The sequence below is a fragment of the Rhinoraja longicauda genome, chromosome 10, assembly GCF_053455715.1.
Source record: "Rhinoraja longicauda isolate Sanriku21f chromosome 10, sRhiLon1.1, whole genome shotgun sequence".
Lineage (NCBI taxonomy): Eukaryota > Metazoa > Chordata > Chondrichthyes > Rajiformes > Arhynchobatidae > Rhinoraja > Rhinoraja longicauda.
In genome coordinates this window covers 4,645,414-4,660,853 of record NC_135962.1, presented here as the reverse complement: position 1 = coordinate 4,660,853, position 15,440 = coordinate 4,645,414, and the positions used below count along the sequence as shown (strand labels likewise).

General features: G+C 42.3%; 1 protein-coding gene across 4 annotated transcripts in view; it reads right to left on the bottom strand.

Moving 5' to 3' along the window:
- Nucleotides 1-15,440, bottom strand: part of ino80 (INO80 complex ATPase subunit) — a 144,467-nt gene that overhangs the window by 55,573 nt on the left and 73,454 nt on the right. For all 4 annotated transcript variants that reach the window (XM_078406099.1, XM_078406102.1, XM_078406101.1 and 1 more), the window contains exons 16-24: nucleotides 12,668-12,810; nucleotides 10,602-10,686; nucleotides 9,752-9,869; nucleotides 7,786-7,871; nucleotides 6,775-6,942; nucleotides 5,757-5,890; nucleotides 3,763-3,830; nucleotides 3,583-3,676; nucleotides 1,708-1,873 (exon numbers count right to left, since the gene is read on the bottom strand). In XM_078406099.1, coding sequence (XP_078262225.1) covers nucleotides 1,708-1,873; nucleotides 3,583-3,676; nucleotides 3,763-3,830; nucleotides 5,757-5,890; nucleotides 6,775-6,942; nucleotides 7,786-7,871; nucleotides 9,752-9,869; nucleotides 10,602-10,686; nucleotides 12,668-12,810 — 1,062 coding nt within the window. The remainder of the gene's footprint in view (nucleotides 1-1,707; nucleotides 1,874-3,582; nucleotides 3,677-3,762; nucleotides 3,831-5,756; nucleotides 5,891-6,774; nucleotides 6,943-7,785; nucleotides 7,872-9,751; nucleotides 9,870-10,601; nucleotides 10,687-12,667; nucleotides 12,811-15,440) is intronic.

The following is a 15,440-nucleotide window of genomic DNA, read 5'->3' as shown; positions in this document are numbered from 1 at the left end:
CAGGGTCTTGCCATTGACCGATACTCCTTCCATTCAACCTTCTAAAGGGTAACACCTCACACTTGATCGGATTAAACTCCACCTGCCATTTCCGTAGCTGATCTATATCTCGCTACATCTTCTCACCATTGCTGTGTCTGCATCTCCTCTGATTATGGAGTCGGCAGCAAACTTACCCACCAACCCACCTACATTTACGTCCAGGTCATTTATATATTGCACAAGCCGCAGAGATCCCAGCAGAACTCCACTGGTCACAGACCTCCAGCCTGAATATCTACCTTCCTCAACCCTGTCTTCTATGAATAAGCCAGTTCTGATTCCACATGATCCTGTGCATCCTATGTTTCTGAACCAGCAGGCACTTTATCAAAAGATTGACTAAAATCCATGTATACAACATCCACCGGCCTACCTTCAATCTCCTTTGTTACCTCCTCGAAAAACGCAATCAAGTTAATGAGACATGACCTGCTGCACACTAAGACATGCTGGTTATCCTTAATTAGCCCATTCTCTGACAAATGGGAGTAAATCCTATCTCAAAGAATTTTCTCCGATAGTATCCGTACCACTGACATAAGGCTCACCAACCTGGATTCTCCCTATTACCCTGCTTAAACAAAGGAACAAAACTGGCTGCTCCCTAGTATTTTGGGACCACGCCTGTGGCTCGAGAAGAAACAAAGATCCTCGTCATCCCTGCCATTTCCTCTCTTATCTCCCTCAGTAATCTGGGATAGATCCCTTCAGGCCCTGAGAATGTAACCACCCAGGCCTGATAGCATCTATCCGAGGTTATTGAGGGAGGCATGAAAATCACCAGCTGATATATGAAATTATTAACCAGAATTGCATTCATTATCAGTCACCAAAATGATTGATGATAGAAATGAACCTAGAAATGATTCTCTACTTGTCAATAGGCAGGTTTGGCAATCGCTAATTTTCCGTCAAAACAGTCTAGTTACATTTATTGGAACCTAAAGTTGCACACAGGCGAGGCTCCAATGAACTCTGCAGGTTTCTTCCACTTCAGAAGGCTTCCCTCAAGTACATTACACCTTTCAACTATACAAAATTACAAGTATCTCACTCAACAACTTTGGTTCATAAAAAGGTATATATGTTTAGATTATATAGTAAAGAAAAGGGAATCCAGCTAACTACTAAAGTAGTTGGAAAGGAAAATATAAGCGATTAGTTTAGTTTACAAATACTGCGCGGAAACAGACCCTTCGGCCCACCGGGTCCGTGCCGACCAACGATCCCCACACATTAACACTATCCTGTACCCACTAGGGACAATTTTTACATTTACCAAGCCAATTAACCTGCATAGCTGTACGTCTTTGGAGTGTGGGAGGAAACCGGAGATCTCAGAGAAAACCCACGCAGGTCACGGGGAGAACGTACAAACTCCATACAGACAGCACACGTAGTCGGGATCGAACCTGGGTCTCCAGCGCTGCAGTCGCTGTAAGGCAGCAACTCTACCGCTCCGCCACCGTGCCGCCCAATGACGGTCCTCTAATGTTGTCATACATCAAGTAAACAATTGAATATCTAATGCTGATGCTCTCCCACACAGAGTAATGCATAGCTTGGAACCCTGCTCAGCATAATATCCTGAAACACTGGTCGCTCATCCCCGATTCAGCGAGGTTGTTGTATTAGGCATGAATATCACAGAGAATGTAGTCTCACCTGAAAAGCCCTACTGCTGTGAACATTAGGGAAAGATGTGCAGGAATCAACCCACATGATCATGTCAGAACGGCTCAGGCACTGACTCTTTGCCTCGCCTTCGCTCCAGCTGCGTATACGGTGGAGCCTGTAGGAAGCTTTCTGTGACAAAAAAAGAGCTAACCACCTGTGGAGAGACAAAGGTGGAACTAAGTATTCAATGTTGTTATGTACCTCAGTGAAAGACACATAGCGGCCATGGCAAATATAAAATCATTAAACTCCATATAGTTCAGTCAACGTGCAATGCTCTTCAATCACAGCACTCTAATCCCAGTCACGGCATTTACAAATAGTGTATCTTCTTAAATAAGAGCACATTAGCCACCCTCCAATCTTCCAACACCTCAGTCATGTCTAACTATTCATACGTTTCAAAGGGAGCTCCTGCAATATCGTCTCCAGCTTCCCAGTGTCCTTGGATATATCTGATCAGGGAGGGGAGGGTAAAATGCACTAGACACAAAACCTTGCTGAAACTGGCGAAAATTTGCTAACGATGAGCAGTTGAAGAAAGAGGCCATTGGGGTGGAATGCAAGGACCAAAGGAACGCTACCCTTGCTCTGTCCAGGAGTGGTTGGGGGGGGGGGGGGGGGAAGGGGGGGGAGAGAAATGGGGAACACAGAACTGAGGAAATGGATGATACTGAAATGGATGATACTCAGACAAGAAAGATTTAGAGGGAAATGGGCCCTGAACAGGCAAGAGGGACTATCTCAGATGGGACATCTTGTCAGCATTTCTCTTTCCCAATTCTGACAAATGGTATATGACCTGAAACATTAATGGTTTGACCTACTGTTTTCCGCCATTTTCTATTTTTATTTCAACTTCACAGCATTTGGAATTAATTTCTATTCTCCTCATGCACTAGTGTTACATCCTGAAAGAATTCTAGCAAATATGTAACAATGATCTCTTGTTCAAAATGTCCTGTCTACTCGATTGTCTCCGATTCTCTGAATGAACTTATCTCCTTAATAATGAATATCCTCATTTCCCCCAGTGACAGCTATAATCCTAACTGGTTTCTAGTGGTCTGAATTGCTTATTGCTTGAATAGTAGAGCACTTTTCAGTCCAGTGTTCATCTCAGGAGCACGGAGATCTGTGGAATTGGAACACATGCAATCACCAGCAAACATCCCCAGAAATCAGAGGAGAAATCAGTGATGAAGTAAATGTGACCGGATCTCACGTATTGTCTGAATCTGCTGCAGTGGCAACAGGCACAAAATGCTGGAGTAATTCAGCGGGACAGGCAGCATCTCTGGAGAGAAGGAATGGGTGACATTTAGGGTCTCGACCCTTCTTCGGACATATTGGTTTGAGTTTGATCATGACAAGCATACTTCTTTGTCCGCAGTTGCTACACAGGAGTGAATCCAGTAACTGTTGTGATGGTGAGAATAAGAGATGGAAATATATCATCCACTATCTGGCTGAAGATGGTTGTACCATCAGCTCTCTTATCATAGATGATGGGAAAATGTATCCAGCCTCCTTTTTTTACGTTATCGATTAACATTCACAAATGGATGTAGCAGAATTGCAGAGCTTTGATCTGAACCATTGGTTATGGGAGAGTTTAGCTCACTCTACAGCATGTTGGCTCTGTGCTTTAGTATGCAATGCTTTGCTGCAACTTCACCATGCAAAACATGTTCCTGGCATGTTTTTTTTTTAAAATTACCCGTTGGACGATAGTTTGTTTGGAATGACACGAGTCCAGGTTGATGCACTGTGCTTAGGTAGTTTATCACCAGAAATGAGAAACGCAAATCAAATTTACTCATTCAGCTTAACAACTCCATGTACTTTTACTCTTGCACTCACCTTGCAAGCATTCCTTGAAGCATCATATTTGACATTTCTGAAGGCGACACATCTATGTAACGTAGGAAAGAAAAGCAGCTTCCTTCATCATTACCTGGGTAGGAAAACAAAAACCTCTTAGGGACCCTGGCAACCAATAAGTAGACAAAATCCTGGGAAAAGTGCAAACTGATACCTTACCTTTTCTATGGAAGAGAGACTGGTGGATGTGAGCTGGGGAAAAGGGGGACAGAAAGACTCGTAACCACCTAAAAAGGAATCATATACAATAGCCTCGGTAAATAAGACCAGAGCACTGGCAATCCAACCAACAAAACCATGCAATCACAACACCAATTCTCATGCAAAACAAGAAACAAATATCCACTCAGCAGTTTAGACACAAGGAACTGCAGATGCTTAAATTTTGAGCCAAACCAAAAGTGCTGAAATAACTAAGCTGGTCAGATAGCATCTATGAAGGGAATGAAGTGGCGACGTTTCAGGTCAGGACCCTTCTTCAGACATTGTAATGGGGGATGAAAACTAGAAGAGAGGTTGAGGGTAGTTCAATGACTGGTATGTAATAGATGGATACAGGGGAGGGTAGTTTGATTGGCAATGGGTGGAGTAAGTGCCAACAGCTAGAGATCAAAAGGGCATCAGATAAGGAGAGTGAAATGTAAAGCCAGGGGGGGGGGTATGGGTGGAAGGAAATGGTGGAGGTGGCTACCGAGAAAATGGCGAGCACAGCTGAGAGGGGAGAGGGGGGAATATTACTTATAATTGGAGAATTCAATGTTCACACTGCTGGGTTGTAAGCTACCCAAGGGGAAGACGAGGTGCTGGTCCTCCAGTATGCCTGTGGCCTCATTCTGGCAATGGTGGAGGCCAACGACAGAAAGATAAGTATGGGTGGAGGTTGAAAAAGAAATTCGGCAATCAAGAAATTGGTGGACAGGGCTGTTCGGCAATCAAGCAGGCCTTGGTGGACAGGGCTGTTCGGCAAAACTGACCCTGCAATTCCTCCCTCTCTCCACCTAGGGACCCCAGCAATCCTTCTAGATGAGGAGGTGGTTTATATGCATCTCCAAACCACAGTTAGATTCATGCATCTCTTCAAAAACATTGAAATGAATAGGCCCCCAGAGCTGAATGAGATCTATCCCAGGTTATTCAGAGGGGCAAATAGAAATTTCTGGGGCTTTGAGTGACAATTTTTTTTGTGTCCTCTTTAGCCACAGGCAAGGTCCCAAAGGAATGAAGGATAGCCAGCTTTGTTCCTTTGTTTAAGAGGGGCAATAAGGACAAACCAGGATATTATGGGTTGGAGTGCCTTGCATCAATAGTAGGAAAAGTATTGAAAAAGATTCTTGTGGGCAGAATTTACTCACATTTGGAAAGACAGACTTTTGGGCAAGACATAGTCAGCATGGCTCTGTGGGGAGGGTGTTGTATTTGGGTTTTTTTCGAGTAGGTGACGAAAATGATTGATGAGGGTTGGGAAGAGGAGATAGATTTCATGGACATTAGTAAAGCATTCAACAAGGTCCAGAAGATGAAGGCACGCGGGATTTACAGTTGGATTCAGAATTGTCTGACGGAGAAGACAGAGGGTGGTTGTGCAGAGGTGTTATTCTAACTGGAGCTCTGTTACCAGAGCCGTTCAACAGTTGGAACCTATTGTATGTGATATATATATATGTATATATATATATATATATACATATATATAGCACCAGTGGATGAGGAGAACGTACAGACGTGCCAGCCGCAGGTTAAGTGAATTATTGAGAAACGCGCCACTCTTATACATTTTAAGCGGTTGATGCAACATGAGCCGTGATGTTGTCAGCCGCTGTGTCGCATACAGAAAACGGGAGCTATGGAATATCTGAACTAATAAAACTAACAAATAATAACTAATAAAAAGCATCACTAATTAGCAAATATATTAGTATTCTAAATGTGTCTTTTTTTATTTCTTTTGTTTTGGCTATTTCTTTGTGTATAACCTCAGTGAGAAAAAAACGCCAGCGAGCCGGGTTGATATAATATTTCTCTTAGGGACTGTGGGCTGGATGATTTTGGGTTACAGGCTGGATCCGGGCCGTAGGTTGCCGACCCCTGTTCTAGATGCTACCTGACCCAGTTTCTCATTTCTTTTACAGAGGAGATAGCTGATCTTTGCTGACCTGTTCCGACAGTGATTGAAGTGGTTAATCTGCCCATCTCTGTAAATAAGCTTGGGAATGTGGTATGCTTTTAGAGACATATGAAACGGCGATTTCGTCTCTTGGCGCTCAAATAGTTCTGGATGATTACAGACCTAAAAAACAAAGATCAAGATAAGATTTTTGATATGAATGAACAAACGCAGACAAGACAATTCATAACTCTATAAACAAATGACATCTTGTACCAAAGCTCTTATTCCTATCTGTGCTAATTTCCTGAAAGTTTACTGAAAGTAAGCACAAATCCTTAATCTGTTCAGATTTAGACTTCAGAGATACAGCATGGATGGAAACTCAGCCCACCGAGTCCACCCGACCAGCGATCACCCCGTACACTAGCACTATCCTGCACACTAGGGACAATTTACAATTTAGAAGCCAATTAACCTACAAACCTGTATGTCTTTGGAATGTGGCTGGAAACTGGAGCACTCCGAGAAAACGCACGTGGTTACAGGGAGAATGTACAAACTCCTTGCAGACAGCGCCTGTAATCAGGATTTAACCCGGGTCTGGCGCTGTAAGGCAGCAACTCTGCCGCTGCACTACTGTGTCACCCTGATTGTCCTGATTTTTGAATGTAGGCACAAATGTTCTGAGGTAATCTAACTCAGGGGCAGAAATTAAAACACAAAGCTTCCTATCCATATTCTCCATTCTCCACTAATTCCCAAGTTGGCATGATAAACAGAGTCCAGAGTTCAAATTGTTATAGGAAAAATCATTTACCCTTACTACTCCCACTATTCTAATTTCACATTTTCTCTGACCACTTTTGTAATGTGATACAGTATAATGTTAATTCAGACTTCTTGATCGCCACTTCCACCCTTCCACTCGTCAGTTCATTTGGAGTTTTTATTAAGAATGAATGTATTGGAACTCTAAGTTAAAAAAAACTATTAAAACTATGCAGGCTTGAGACTTGAGGTCAAGTGGTTTGAATGAAAAGGAGTGGAATATTAAAGAATGTAACCTTGCGAAATTGCATGACTAAGTTCATGAGACTGCTGGTGGTGTTCTGGGCCTGTTGAGTATTTCCCATAGATGATTGCAGTAGGTCTTCAATTGAAATCTTGTTTTTCAGTGCTTGATAGAGCATCTTCTGCCTACTTTTCAATTGGCAGTACATAAGGATCTCGATCTGCATGGAGCACAAAACACAATGCGGTGTTAAGTGAATACTGTCAAGAAGGGCATAGATCATCTAAAGACATCGTAAACTCCATCTTCCAAATGGGTAGATTTGTTTAGATGCAATGCAGCTTCTTCTCAGGTACTCGCATATTACAGATTAATGCAGATAAATTAATTTGAACAGCATTGGTGCTCCATTCCAATAAATAATATTCAAATTATTAGTATCTATATGACAAATTCTCAGGACTTTCTTGGAGCCCTCCGCATAGATATCGCTATTTTGGATGGCTATACAACAATCAACATGCAGACAGAAAATGAAAACTTGTTTGGTCGGGGGAGAAACATTGAATAGAATATTAGGCAAATTCCTGTATTGATTTGAAAAGTCCTGTGAAATCGTTTACATCTCCCCCCCTTCATTGCTACACAAAACTCGGTACCAAAGTTAAAGTTTCACTGAAGAAACTCGTATAGGATGCTATTACCTATTAAAACCTATTTATGAAATACCAGAATAACATGCAAACCCTCTGAGTCCCATCGCCGTACTGACATACTGGTACAGTGTATTGCCCTTTCGATAAAATCAACAGACTGGCAAATTATATCAGAAAAAAACTTTGATTTAGACTTGTTTTAATGTAGCAAACCCTGGAATTTAATTAAGATAAAAACAAAACTTTCAAAAGCATTCAATGAACTAGACAAAAAACATGCACATGTTGAAACCATATTGCTCTACATCACAGGTCAGAACAAACATAACTCATTGTATTACGGTTTTGAAAATAAATCATTCCGAACCCTAAGGTACTGCAATGTAACAATGTGTTATCAGTCCTACCTTATCAGAGAGCTCATTCTCCACATCCTTTTTGATCCTCCTCAGCATGAAGGGCTTGAGAATCATGTGGAGACGAGACAGCTGGTCTACAAAGATAAAAAGAAAAAAAGCCGTCAGAAAGAATTTAAGATTTTCACATGCACTGCCCAAATATCTTTGCCAAGTGCCCCAGAGAACCTCTTCACCAACATTCTGGCATTAAGGACCCAAATGAGCTGGCAATGGCTGCGTATTCAGTACAGTGCTGTCCTCAATCCAATAAAAATGTGAAATGAGTGGCTCTTCATATTGTCAGCTCCCCGAGATGCAATTTCAAACATTTACCTACAATACAAAAGATGACCTGGTGTAAAAATTGAATGGGTATCATAAACACCTTTCGACCCGTAATGTTGACTGCTGTCTGAAGGGTGGGTCCCAACCCAAAATGGTGTCACTGCATGTCCTCCACACCTGCTGAGTTCCTCCAGCACTTGGTGTTTTGCTCAAGATTCCAGCATCTGCAGTTCCTTGTGCCTCCATAAATTACCTCCCTCCTATCCAGCATCAAAAATCCTTATGTCATGTTCATTTTTAATCTCAATCTGTAAACTGCCATTGCCTGTGACCAAAGGTGCAAACTGCAGCAAACAGCCTACGGAAATGTACAATATAAAATAGGATTTATGCAGCTTATTCACAATTTTCCAGATAGGCATAAATTGAAGATATCTCTGGGTTACACTAAAGAATCCCAAATGGTCTGGGCTGCAGGTTGTGCTTTTTGCTGTTAAATGAGGACTTTATACTCATATAAAATTGGGACTAGAATTTGACAAGTTTGACGTAAACTAGGGGAAGGGAAAATTAGCTATACATTTTCCATCTTATGGTTAACAAGAGTGTGGACTAAATATCTCTATAAACAGAGGTAAATATTCCAGCAGTCAGTATTAAAAATGACCATCAAGAGGTGTCGCAGACGGACAGGGAGTGAAGGCAGCTTTCAGCATGCTGCCATTCATCAGTCAGGCCATTGAGTATAGAAGTTGGAATATTGTGTTGCAGTTGTGCAAGAAGCTGTTCAGGCCACACTTGAAGTATTGTATTCAGTTTAGTCACCCAGCTACAGGAAAGGCGTCATGAAACTGGATAAAGCTCATAAAGGATTTACGAGGACATTGCCAGGACACGATGGCCAGAGTTATAGTGAGAGTTTGGCAGGCTAGGAATTTATTCCTTGGAGATTGAGACATGATCCTCATTGAGGGTTAACAGTAGATCAGCGGTAGAGTTGCCACCTTACAGCGCCAGAGACGCGGGTTCAATCCTGATTATGGAGGCTGTCTGTACTGATTTTGTACGTTCTCCCTATGACCGGGTGCGTTTTCTCCAGGTTTTCCAGTTTCCTCCCGCATTCCAAAGACGTGCAGGTTTGTAGGTTAATTGGCTTCTGTAAATTGTCCCTAGTGTGAAGGATCGAACTAGGGTACAGGTGATTGCTGGTCGGCGAGGAATGGGTGGGCCGAAGGGCCCATTTCCACCCTCTACCTCTAAAATAAACCTTACAGAGATGTATAAATCATGATTGGCACATAGTTCTTTCCCTAGCAGTTGGGGATTCAAGAAGTAGAGAGCAAAGATTTATGGTGAGAGTGGAATAATTTAGTAGGAACCTGAGGGGCAAATTTTTCCAAAGGCAGTGGGTACATGGAATGAGCTGTTTTAGGAGGTAGTTGAGACAATAATTAAAAGCCATTTGGACAAGTATATACATAGAGAAGGTTTAGAGGGATATGGGTCGAATGCAGATAAATGAGACTAGCTTAGATGGGGCATCCTGTTCCACATCAACTAGTTGGGCCAAAGGGCCTGTTTCCGTATTGTATGACTCTGTTGACAAGAATGGCTTACGAGCAGGAAAAAGGCAGCAAGGATCCGATGCAAAGCAATTAAACAGCACTGCATTTTGAAAGAAAGCACTTACTTTCATCAATGGCAGATTTATTCTCAGCGTGGCTTTCAATATCCTTAGAAAACCATTCATTAAATTCATCGTGCGAGTCAAAGAGCGTTGGCATGATAAAATGTAGCAGTGCCCACAGCTGAGGGAAGAAACAATATACATTGTGAATATAGTAATGGCCAAATGAAAGCTATTTCTTTAACAAACTCATTTACTATAGACTACCTCTCTCCTAGATCTAATACTGGAACAGTATTAACTTCCATCAAGAGAGAGCTAGATAGAGCTCTTAAGGATAGCAGAGAGGGGGTATGGGGAGAAGGCAGGAACGGGGTACTGATTGAGAATGATCAGCCATGATCACATTGAATGGTGCTGGCTCGAAGGGCTGTATGCACCTATTGTCTATCAACAAGCACAATTTAAACAGATGCAACTTCTGTCATATTTCAAGTATAAGCAAGTTTATTTCATTTATATTTTCTTCACCATTCACATATCAGACAAATTTGAGAAAGGATGAGCCACTTGGCAACAAAGAGGAGTTTCCATATTCCCAAAGGAAGTGAGTGAGCATTGAAATAACCATGGGGACAAGTAATGAACAAGATATGGGATGAAAACTATCTACACACAGTTGAGATCAGGAACAAAATCCAAAAGGATGATTCCAATTGGATTGCATAGTGTTCAGGAACACTCTGCTATTGCATCCAGATATCCAATGCCATTAACGCATAATAGTAAATACTTCCATCAAAAAAATCAAAATAAAAACCACAAGTATTTTTTTTAATCTGGAGATATTTCCTCTGCTGAGATGCCTCGCAGCACCTTTGACTGAACAATGCTGTGTAGAGAAGTGACTGACCTCTGCCATAGTGTTCTGAATGGGGGTTCCTGTGAGCAGCAGTCGGTTGCGACATTGGAATTGCAGCAAAATCTTCCAACGAACACTGCAGAAAGAAAGCAAGCTCAGAAAATTCAACCTTGCATGCCTCCCCTCTCGACTCCATCCAAGGACCCAAACAGTCTTTCCAGGTGAGGCAGAGGTTCACCTTCACCTCCTCCAACCTCATCTACTGCATCTGCTGTTCCAGGTGTCAACTTATCTACATCGGCGAAACCCAGCGCAGGCTCGGTGATCGTTTTGCTGAATACCTCCGCTCAGTCCGTTTTAGCGGTATGAACATTGACTTCTCTAACTTCAAATAGTCCCTGCTTTCCCTCTCAGTACCCTCCCCAGTTCTCCCACTCGTCTTCCTGTCTCCGACTACATTCTATCTTTGTCCCGCCCCATGCCCTGACATCAGTCTGAAGAAGGGTATCGACCCGAAACGTCACCCATTCCTTCTCTCTCGAGATGCTGCCTGGCCCGCTGACTTACTCCAGCATTTTGTGTCTACCTTCGATTTAAACCAACATCTGCAGTTTTTTTCCTACACGTTTTTCCTACACCTGTCCTTACACGTCCTCCCTAAACTCCACCCAGGGACCCCGATAGTCCATTCACATGAGACAAAGGTTCACATGCATCGCCTCTAACATCTACAACATCTGGTGTTCCCGATGTGGACTCCTGTACATTGGCGAGACCAAATGGAGACTTGGTGACCATGCTTGGTCTGCCGAGGCCTTCGGCTTTCTGGTCTATTCCCTGCACTACTTTTACACTGAAGCGCCCCGACCCGAAAAATCACCTATCCTTTTTCTCCAGAGATGCTGCCCAATCCGCTGAATTACTCCAGCATTGTGTAGGAAAATAACTGCAGATGCTGGTACAAATCGAAGGTTTCACAAAATGCTGGAGTAACTCAGCAGGTCAGGCAGCTTCTCTGGAGAGAAGGAATGTTTGAATGTGAGAAGTGAGAAGTGTATAAGGAATGTTTGAATGTGAGAAGTGTATCAGTCTGACCTGCTGAGTTACTCCAGCATTTTGTGATACCAGCATTGTGCGTATTTCGCAGCTTAGTACGTGGCTGGTCGAGTCCGAACAAACCTCATGGAGTTTTTTTTTTGAGGTGGTGATGAGAGAAACGGCGGTTGATGTTGTATGAAATGGATTTTAGTAATACCTTTGTAAGGTCCTTCTTGGTAGGCTGATCCAGAAGATTAAGATGGATGGGATCCATTTGTCTTATGAATTCACAACTGGTTTATTCATTGAAGACAGAGTGTGTGGTGGAAGGTAGATATTTTGGCTGGTGGTCTGTGATCAGTGGAGTTCCACAGGGATTTGTGCTGGGACCTCTGCTGTTTGTGTGATATATAAATGACCTAAACGTAAATGTAGATAGCTTGATGAGTAAGTTTGCGGATGACACCAAAATCGGTGGAGTCGCAGACAATGAAGAATGCTATCAGAAGATACAGTGGGAGAGAGATCAGCTGCAGAAATGGGCAGAGAAATGTCACATGGAATTTAACCCAAGCAAGTGTGAGGTGCTGCACTTTGGGAGGTTGAATGTAAGGGGAAAGAATAGTTAATAGCAAGATCCTTAACAACATTGATGGGCACAGGGATCTTGAAGTCCAAGTTTAGAACTCACTGAAGGTGGCCAGTATAAGTAGATAGTGTAGTAAAGAAGGCATTGTGGTATGCTTGCCTTCATTGCTTGGGGCATTGAATACAAGAGACAGAAAGTCATGATGCAGCCCGGATTAGAGGGGTTCAGAAGCAGGCAGAGGGTGAAAGACCTGGATTGTATTTTCTAGAATGTCAGAGGTTGAAGGGAACAGCTCTGCCTTGCCTATTTAAGTGTCTGTCTAAACTCCTCTTAAACAAAGTGATTGTCAGATTTCACCACCTTATGTGTCACGTAGTCTAGATCAGTGCACTAGATCAGTGCATTGTTGCCAATAATGTGTCCTCCTGACCTATTCGACACTTAAAGCAGGGTAAAAACTATTAGAATTGGAAATTGATGGTAGGTTTACCTGGAACTACTTTTAAGTGCCTGTGCCTCATCCAGCACCATGTACTGCCACTTCACCCGCTGGAAGTACTTCACGTCCTGAACCACCAGCTGATAACTGGTGATCACCACATGGAAGGGTGCATTCTGAGTGTACAATGTTTTCTAAAATCAAGAAAATAGCAAAGGCAGCAGTTATTGCAACAATTTTTAAAGAAAAACTGCGACTTGGTTGCAGATAGAACAAAGATCAAAACCCCACTTCATTCCATGTTCCTGAATACGAGTCGAACTGAGCATCTCCATGGAATGATATGATGCAAGATAATATCTGACCAGAGGACATAGGTTTATGGTGAGGGGAGAAACATTTAATAGAAACCTGAGGTGATGGAAAGACTGGAGGAAAGACTAGGTGCTGAGAGCTCTCTTGTACCTGCATTAAGGAGGCAATAAAACACACCTGAGCAATTACAAACACCTGTGAAGCCATGTGTCCCAAACATTATGGAGGCCTGAAATGGGGGGACTATGTATAAACACAGCTGTAATTTCTACATGGTGAAATCAAAATGTATAAAAATACCCTTTAATAGAATCTGACAATGTGCACTTTAACCACATGTGATTTTTGCTATTACAAATCTCAAATTGTGGAGTACAGAGGCAAATAAATAAATGATGGGCCTTTCTCCCAAACATTATGGAGGGCACTGGAGTTCACCCAGGTACCATCGCAATGTTTAAGAAGCATATCAATAGGTACATGGATAGGATAGGTTTAAAGGGATATGGGTGGGCAGGAGGGACTAGTGTAGATGGGGCACGCTGGTCGGAATGGGCAAGTTGGGCTTGTTTCCACACTGTATGGCTCTGTAACCAAACTACAACATGGGCTAGATAGTGTGAAGCTCTTCACAGGCTCTCTACATGGAATTTGATGCATTTGTTTTAAACCTTCAAAGCCAACCATTGACTGCCTGCCAGTTTGCAATAATAATGATAAGTAAAGGCAGTATTTTATTACCTGCATGTTATTGGTTATGAGTCTTCAAAACAAACCAAGTAGGATTCCATCAGAAAACGGATTGAAATTTAAATTTAATCCTAGTTCATGTCATGCTCGCTCTGCAGATAACTTGTCTGCAATCCAATATTTAAGACCAGAAATCTTTTTAAATAATGCCAGTTGAACAGTACCAAAACCGAAGGCAATGGCCCTTCAACCAGTGGCTTCTCAAGAGAACCACCGGCTCAGTCGTGTTAGCTTCTTCCCTGCTCTAGCATTGGAATGAAAAAGTCAGAAATGACCTGGAGGTTCATATTAACAGGACTATAGTCAGATATATTTTAAATATTGTTCATGTTTGACACTGGTAAACTGACATATAGCCATGAGAGTGACCTAGAGCAGGCCACTGGAATCTACTATTTGAGTCCCAGTTGCCACTTGCAGCTCTTGCTTGCAAAACCTGCAGCATTTTATGTCTACCTTCGATGTAAACCATCGCCTGCTGTTCCTTCCTACACAGCTGGGTCGACAGCTCAGACAGGCCACAAGACATGCAAGGGACCAGAGAGAATTAGCCAAGATCCATGCCTTAAATTCCATTCCCCTGGCCTCAACTCCATCGCTTTCAAGACGGCTGTCTAAACTGAAGCTGCCTGGTTTCAAACTTTCAAGCAGATCGACTCGAGGAAAGTTACAAAACATACACCAAGTGTAATTCCCCATAATATCATCGCACTCTGCCCAGGCTCTACAAAAAATGTGGAAATTCTCATCCATATCTTCGTTGCCTCAGCACTCATCTACTCCACGGTGCTACTGGGTAGTCTCCCTTATCTCCCTGCAATAAACTAGGTCTTTTGAACTTCTACTGCCCCTCCTCTCAACTTCCACCAGGATCTCCATTCATCACTTGGGTTTGTTCGTCTATACGTACTCCTTTATTCAGTCTCCATTCTTAAATGTCATCCTTGATCTCATTCCAAGAAAACTGCTCTTGCGACTTCTTTGCCATCCTCAAATATCATCGCTCCACCTTTGGCAGCCCTGCCTTCAGTGACCAACATCCTTAGATCTGGAATTTATTCACTACATTTGCCTACCATTCTTTCCACCTTTAAAATGTTTCCCTAAAACCCTTTTTATATGATGAAGCTTTGTCATTTCACAGGTATCTGTCTTGGTGGCATGATGGTATATTTTGCTAATACCACCATGAAACACCCTGGAACATTTTTAGATAAAAGAAACAATATGCTCTGAATTAGATTTTCTGCACACAATAGATCATATTGCTGGTTTTATTTTGAAATCACTTCTTTTAATCACCTGAATCACAATTTCATTATGTACATGTCTAGAATGAATTTAGCAGACCTTCCGCCTAGGAACTCAATCTGAAATCAATGGAAACCCAGAAGACTCCCAGTGAAAGTAATTCAAATCCAATTTCTACTTAAGACATTGATCCCTCAGTAAAGTACTCACAACTGTTCAGTACCTCACTCCAATGAGGCAACAAGACGACAAATCCTCATGAGTCACTTTAATCATGGAGTGAATTGCAATCAACTTCATTCTTGCCTCATCTAATACCCAAGATACTCAGGAGGTCGTACAGTGCTGTGACCTAGTAACTTTCTCATTGTTTCATTGACAGGTTTCAACATATATAAATTAAAATTCAATCACAGGCAGGTCTGGAGATTTGAAATTGAACGACAGTCAAGAGAGCAGACCCAGTTGCATTTGAAGGAAGGTATTATACTGAATTGCTGACACCAGT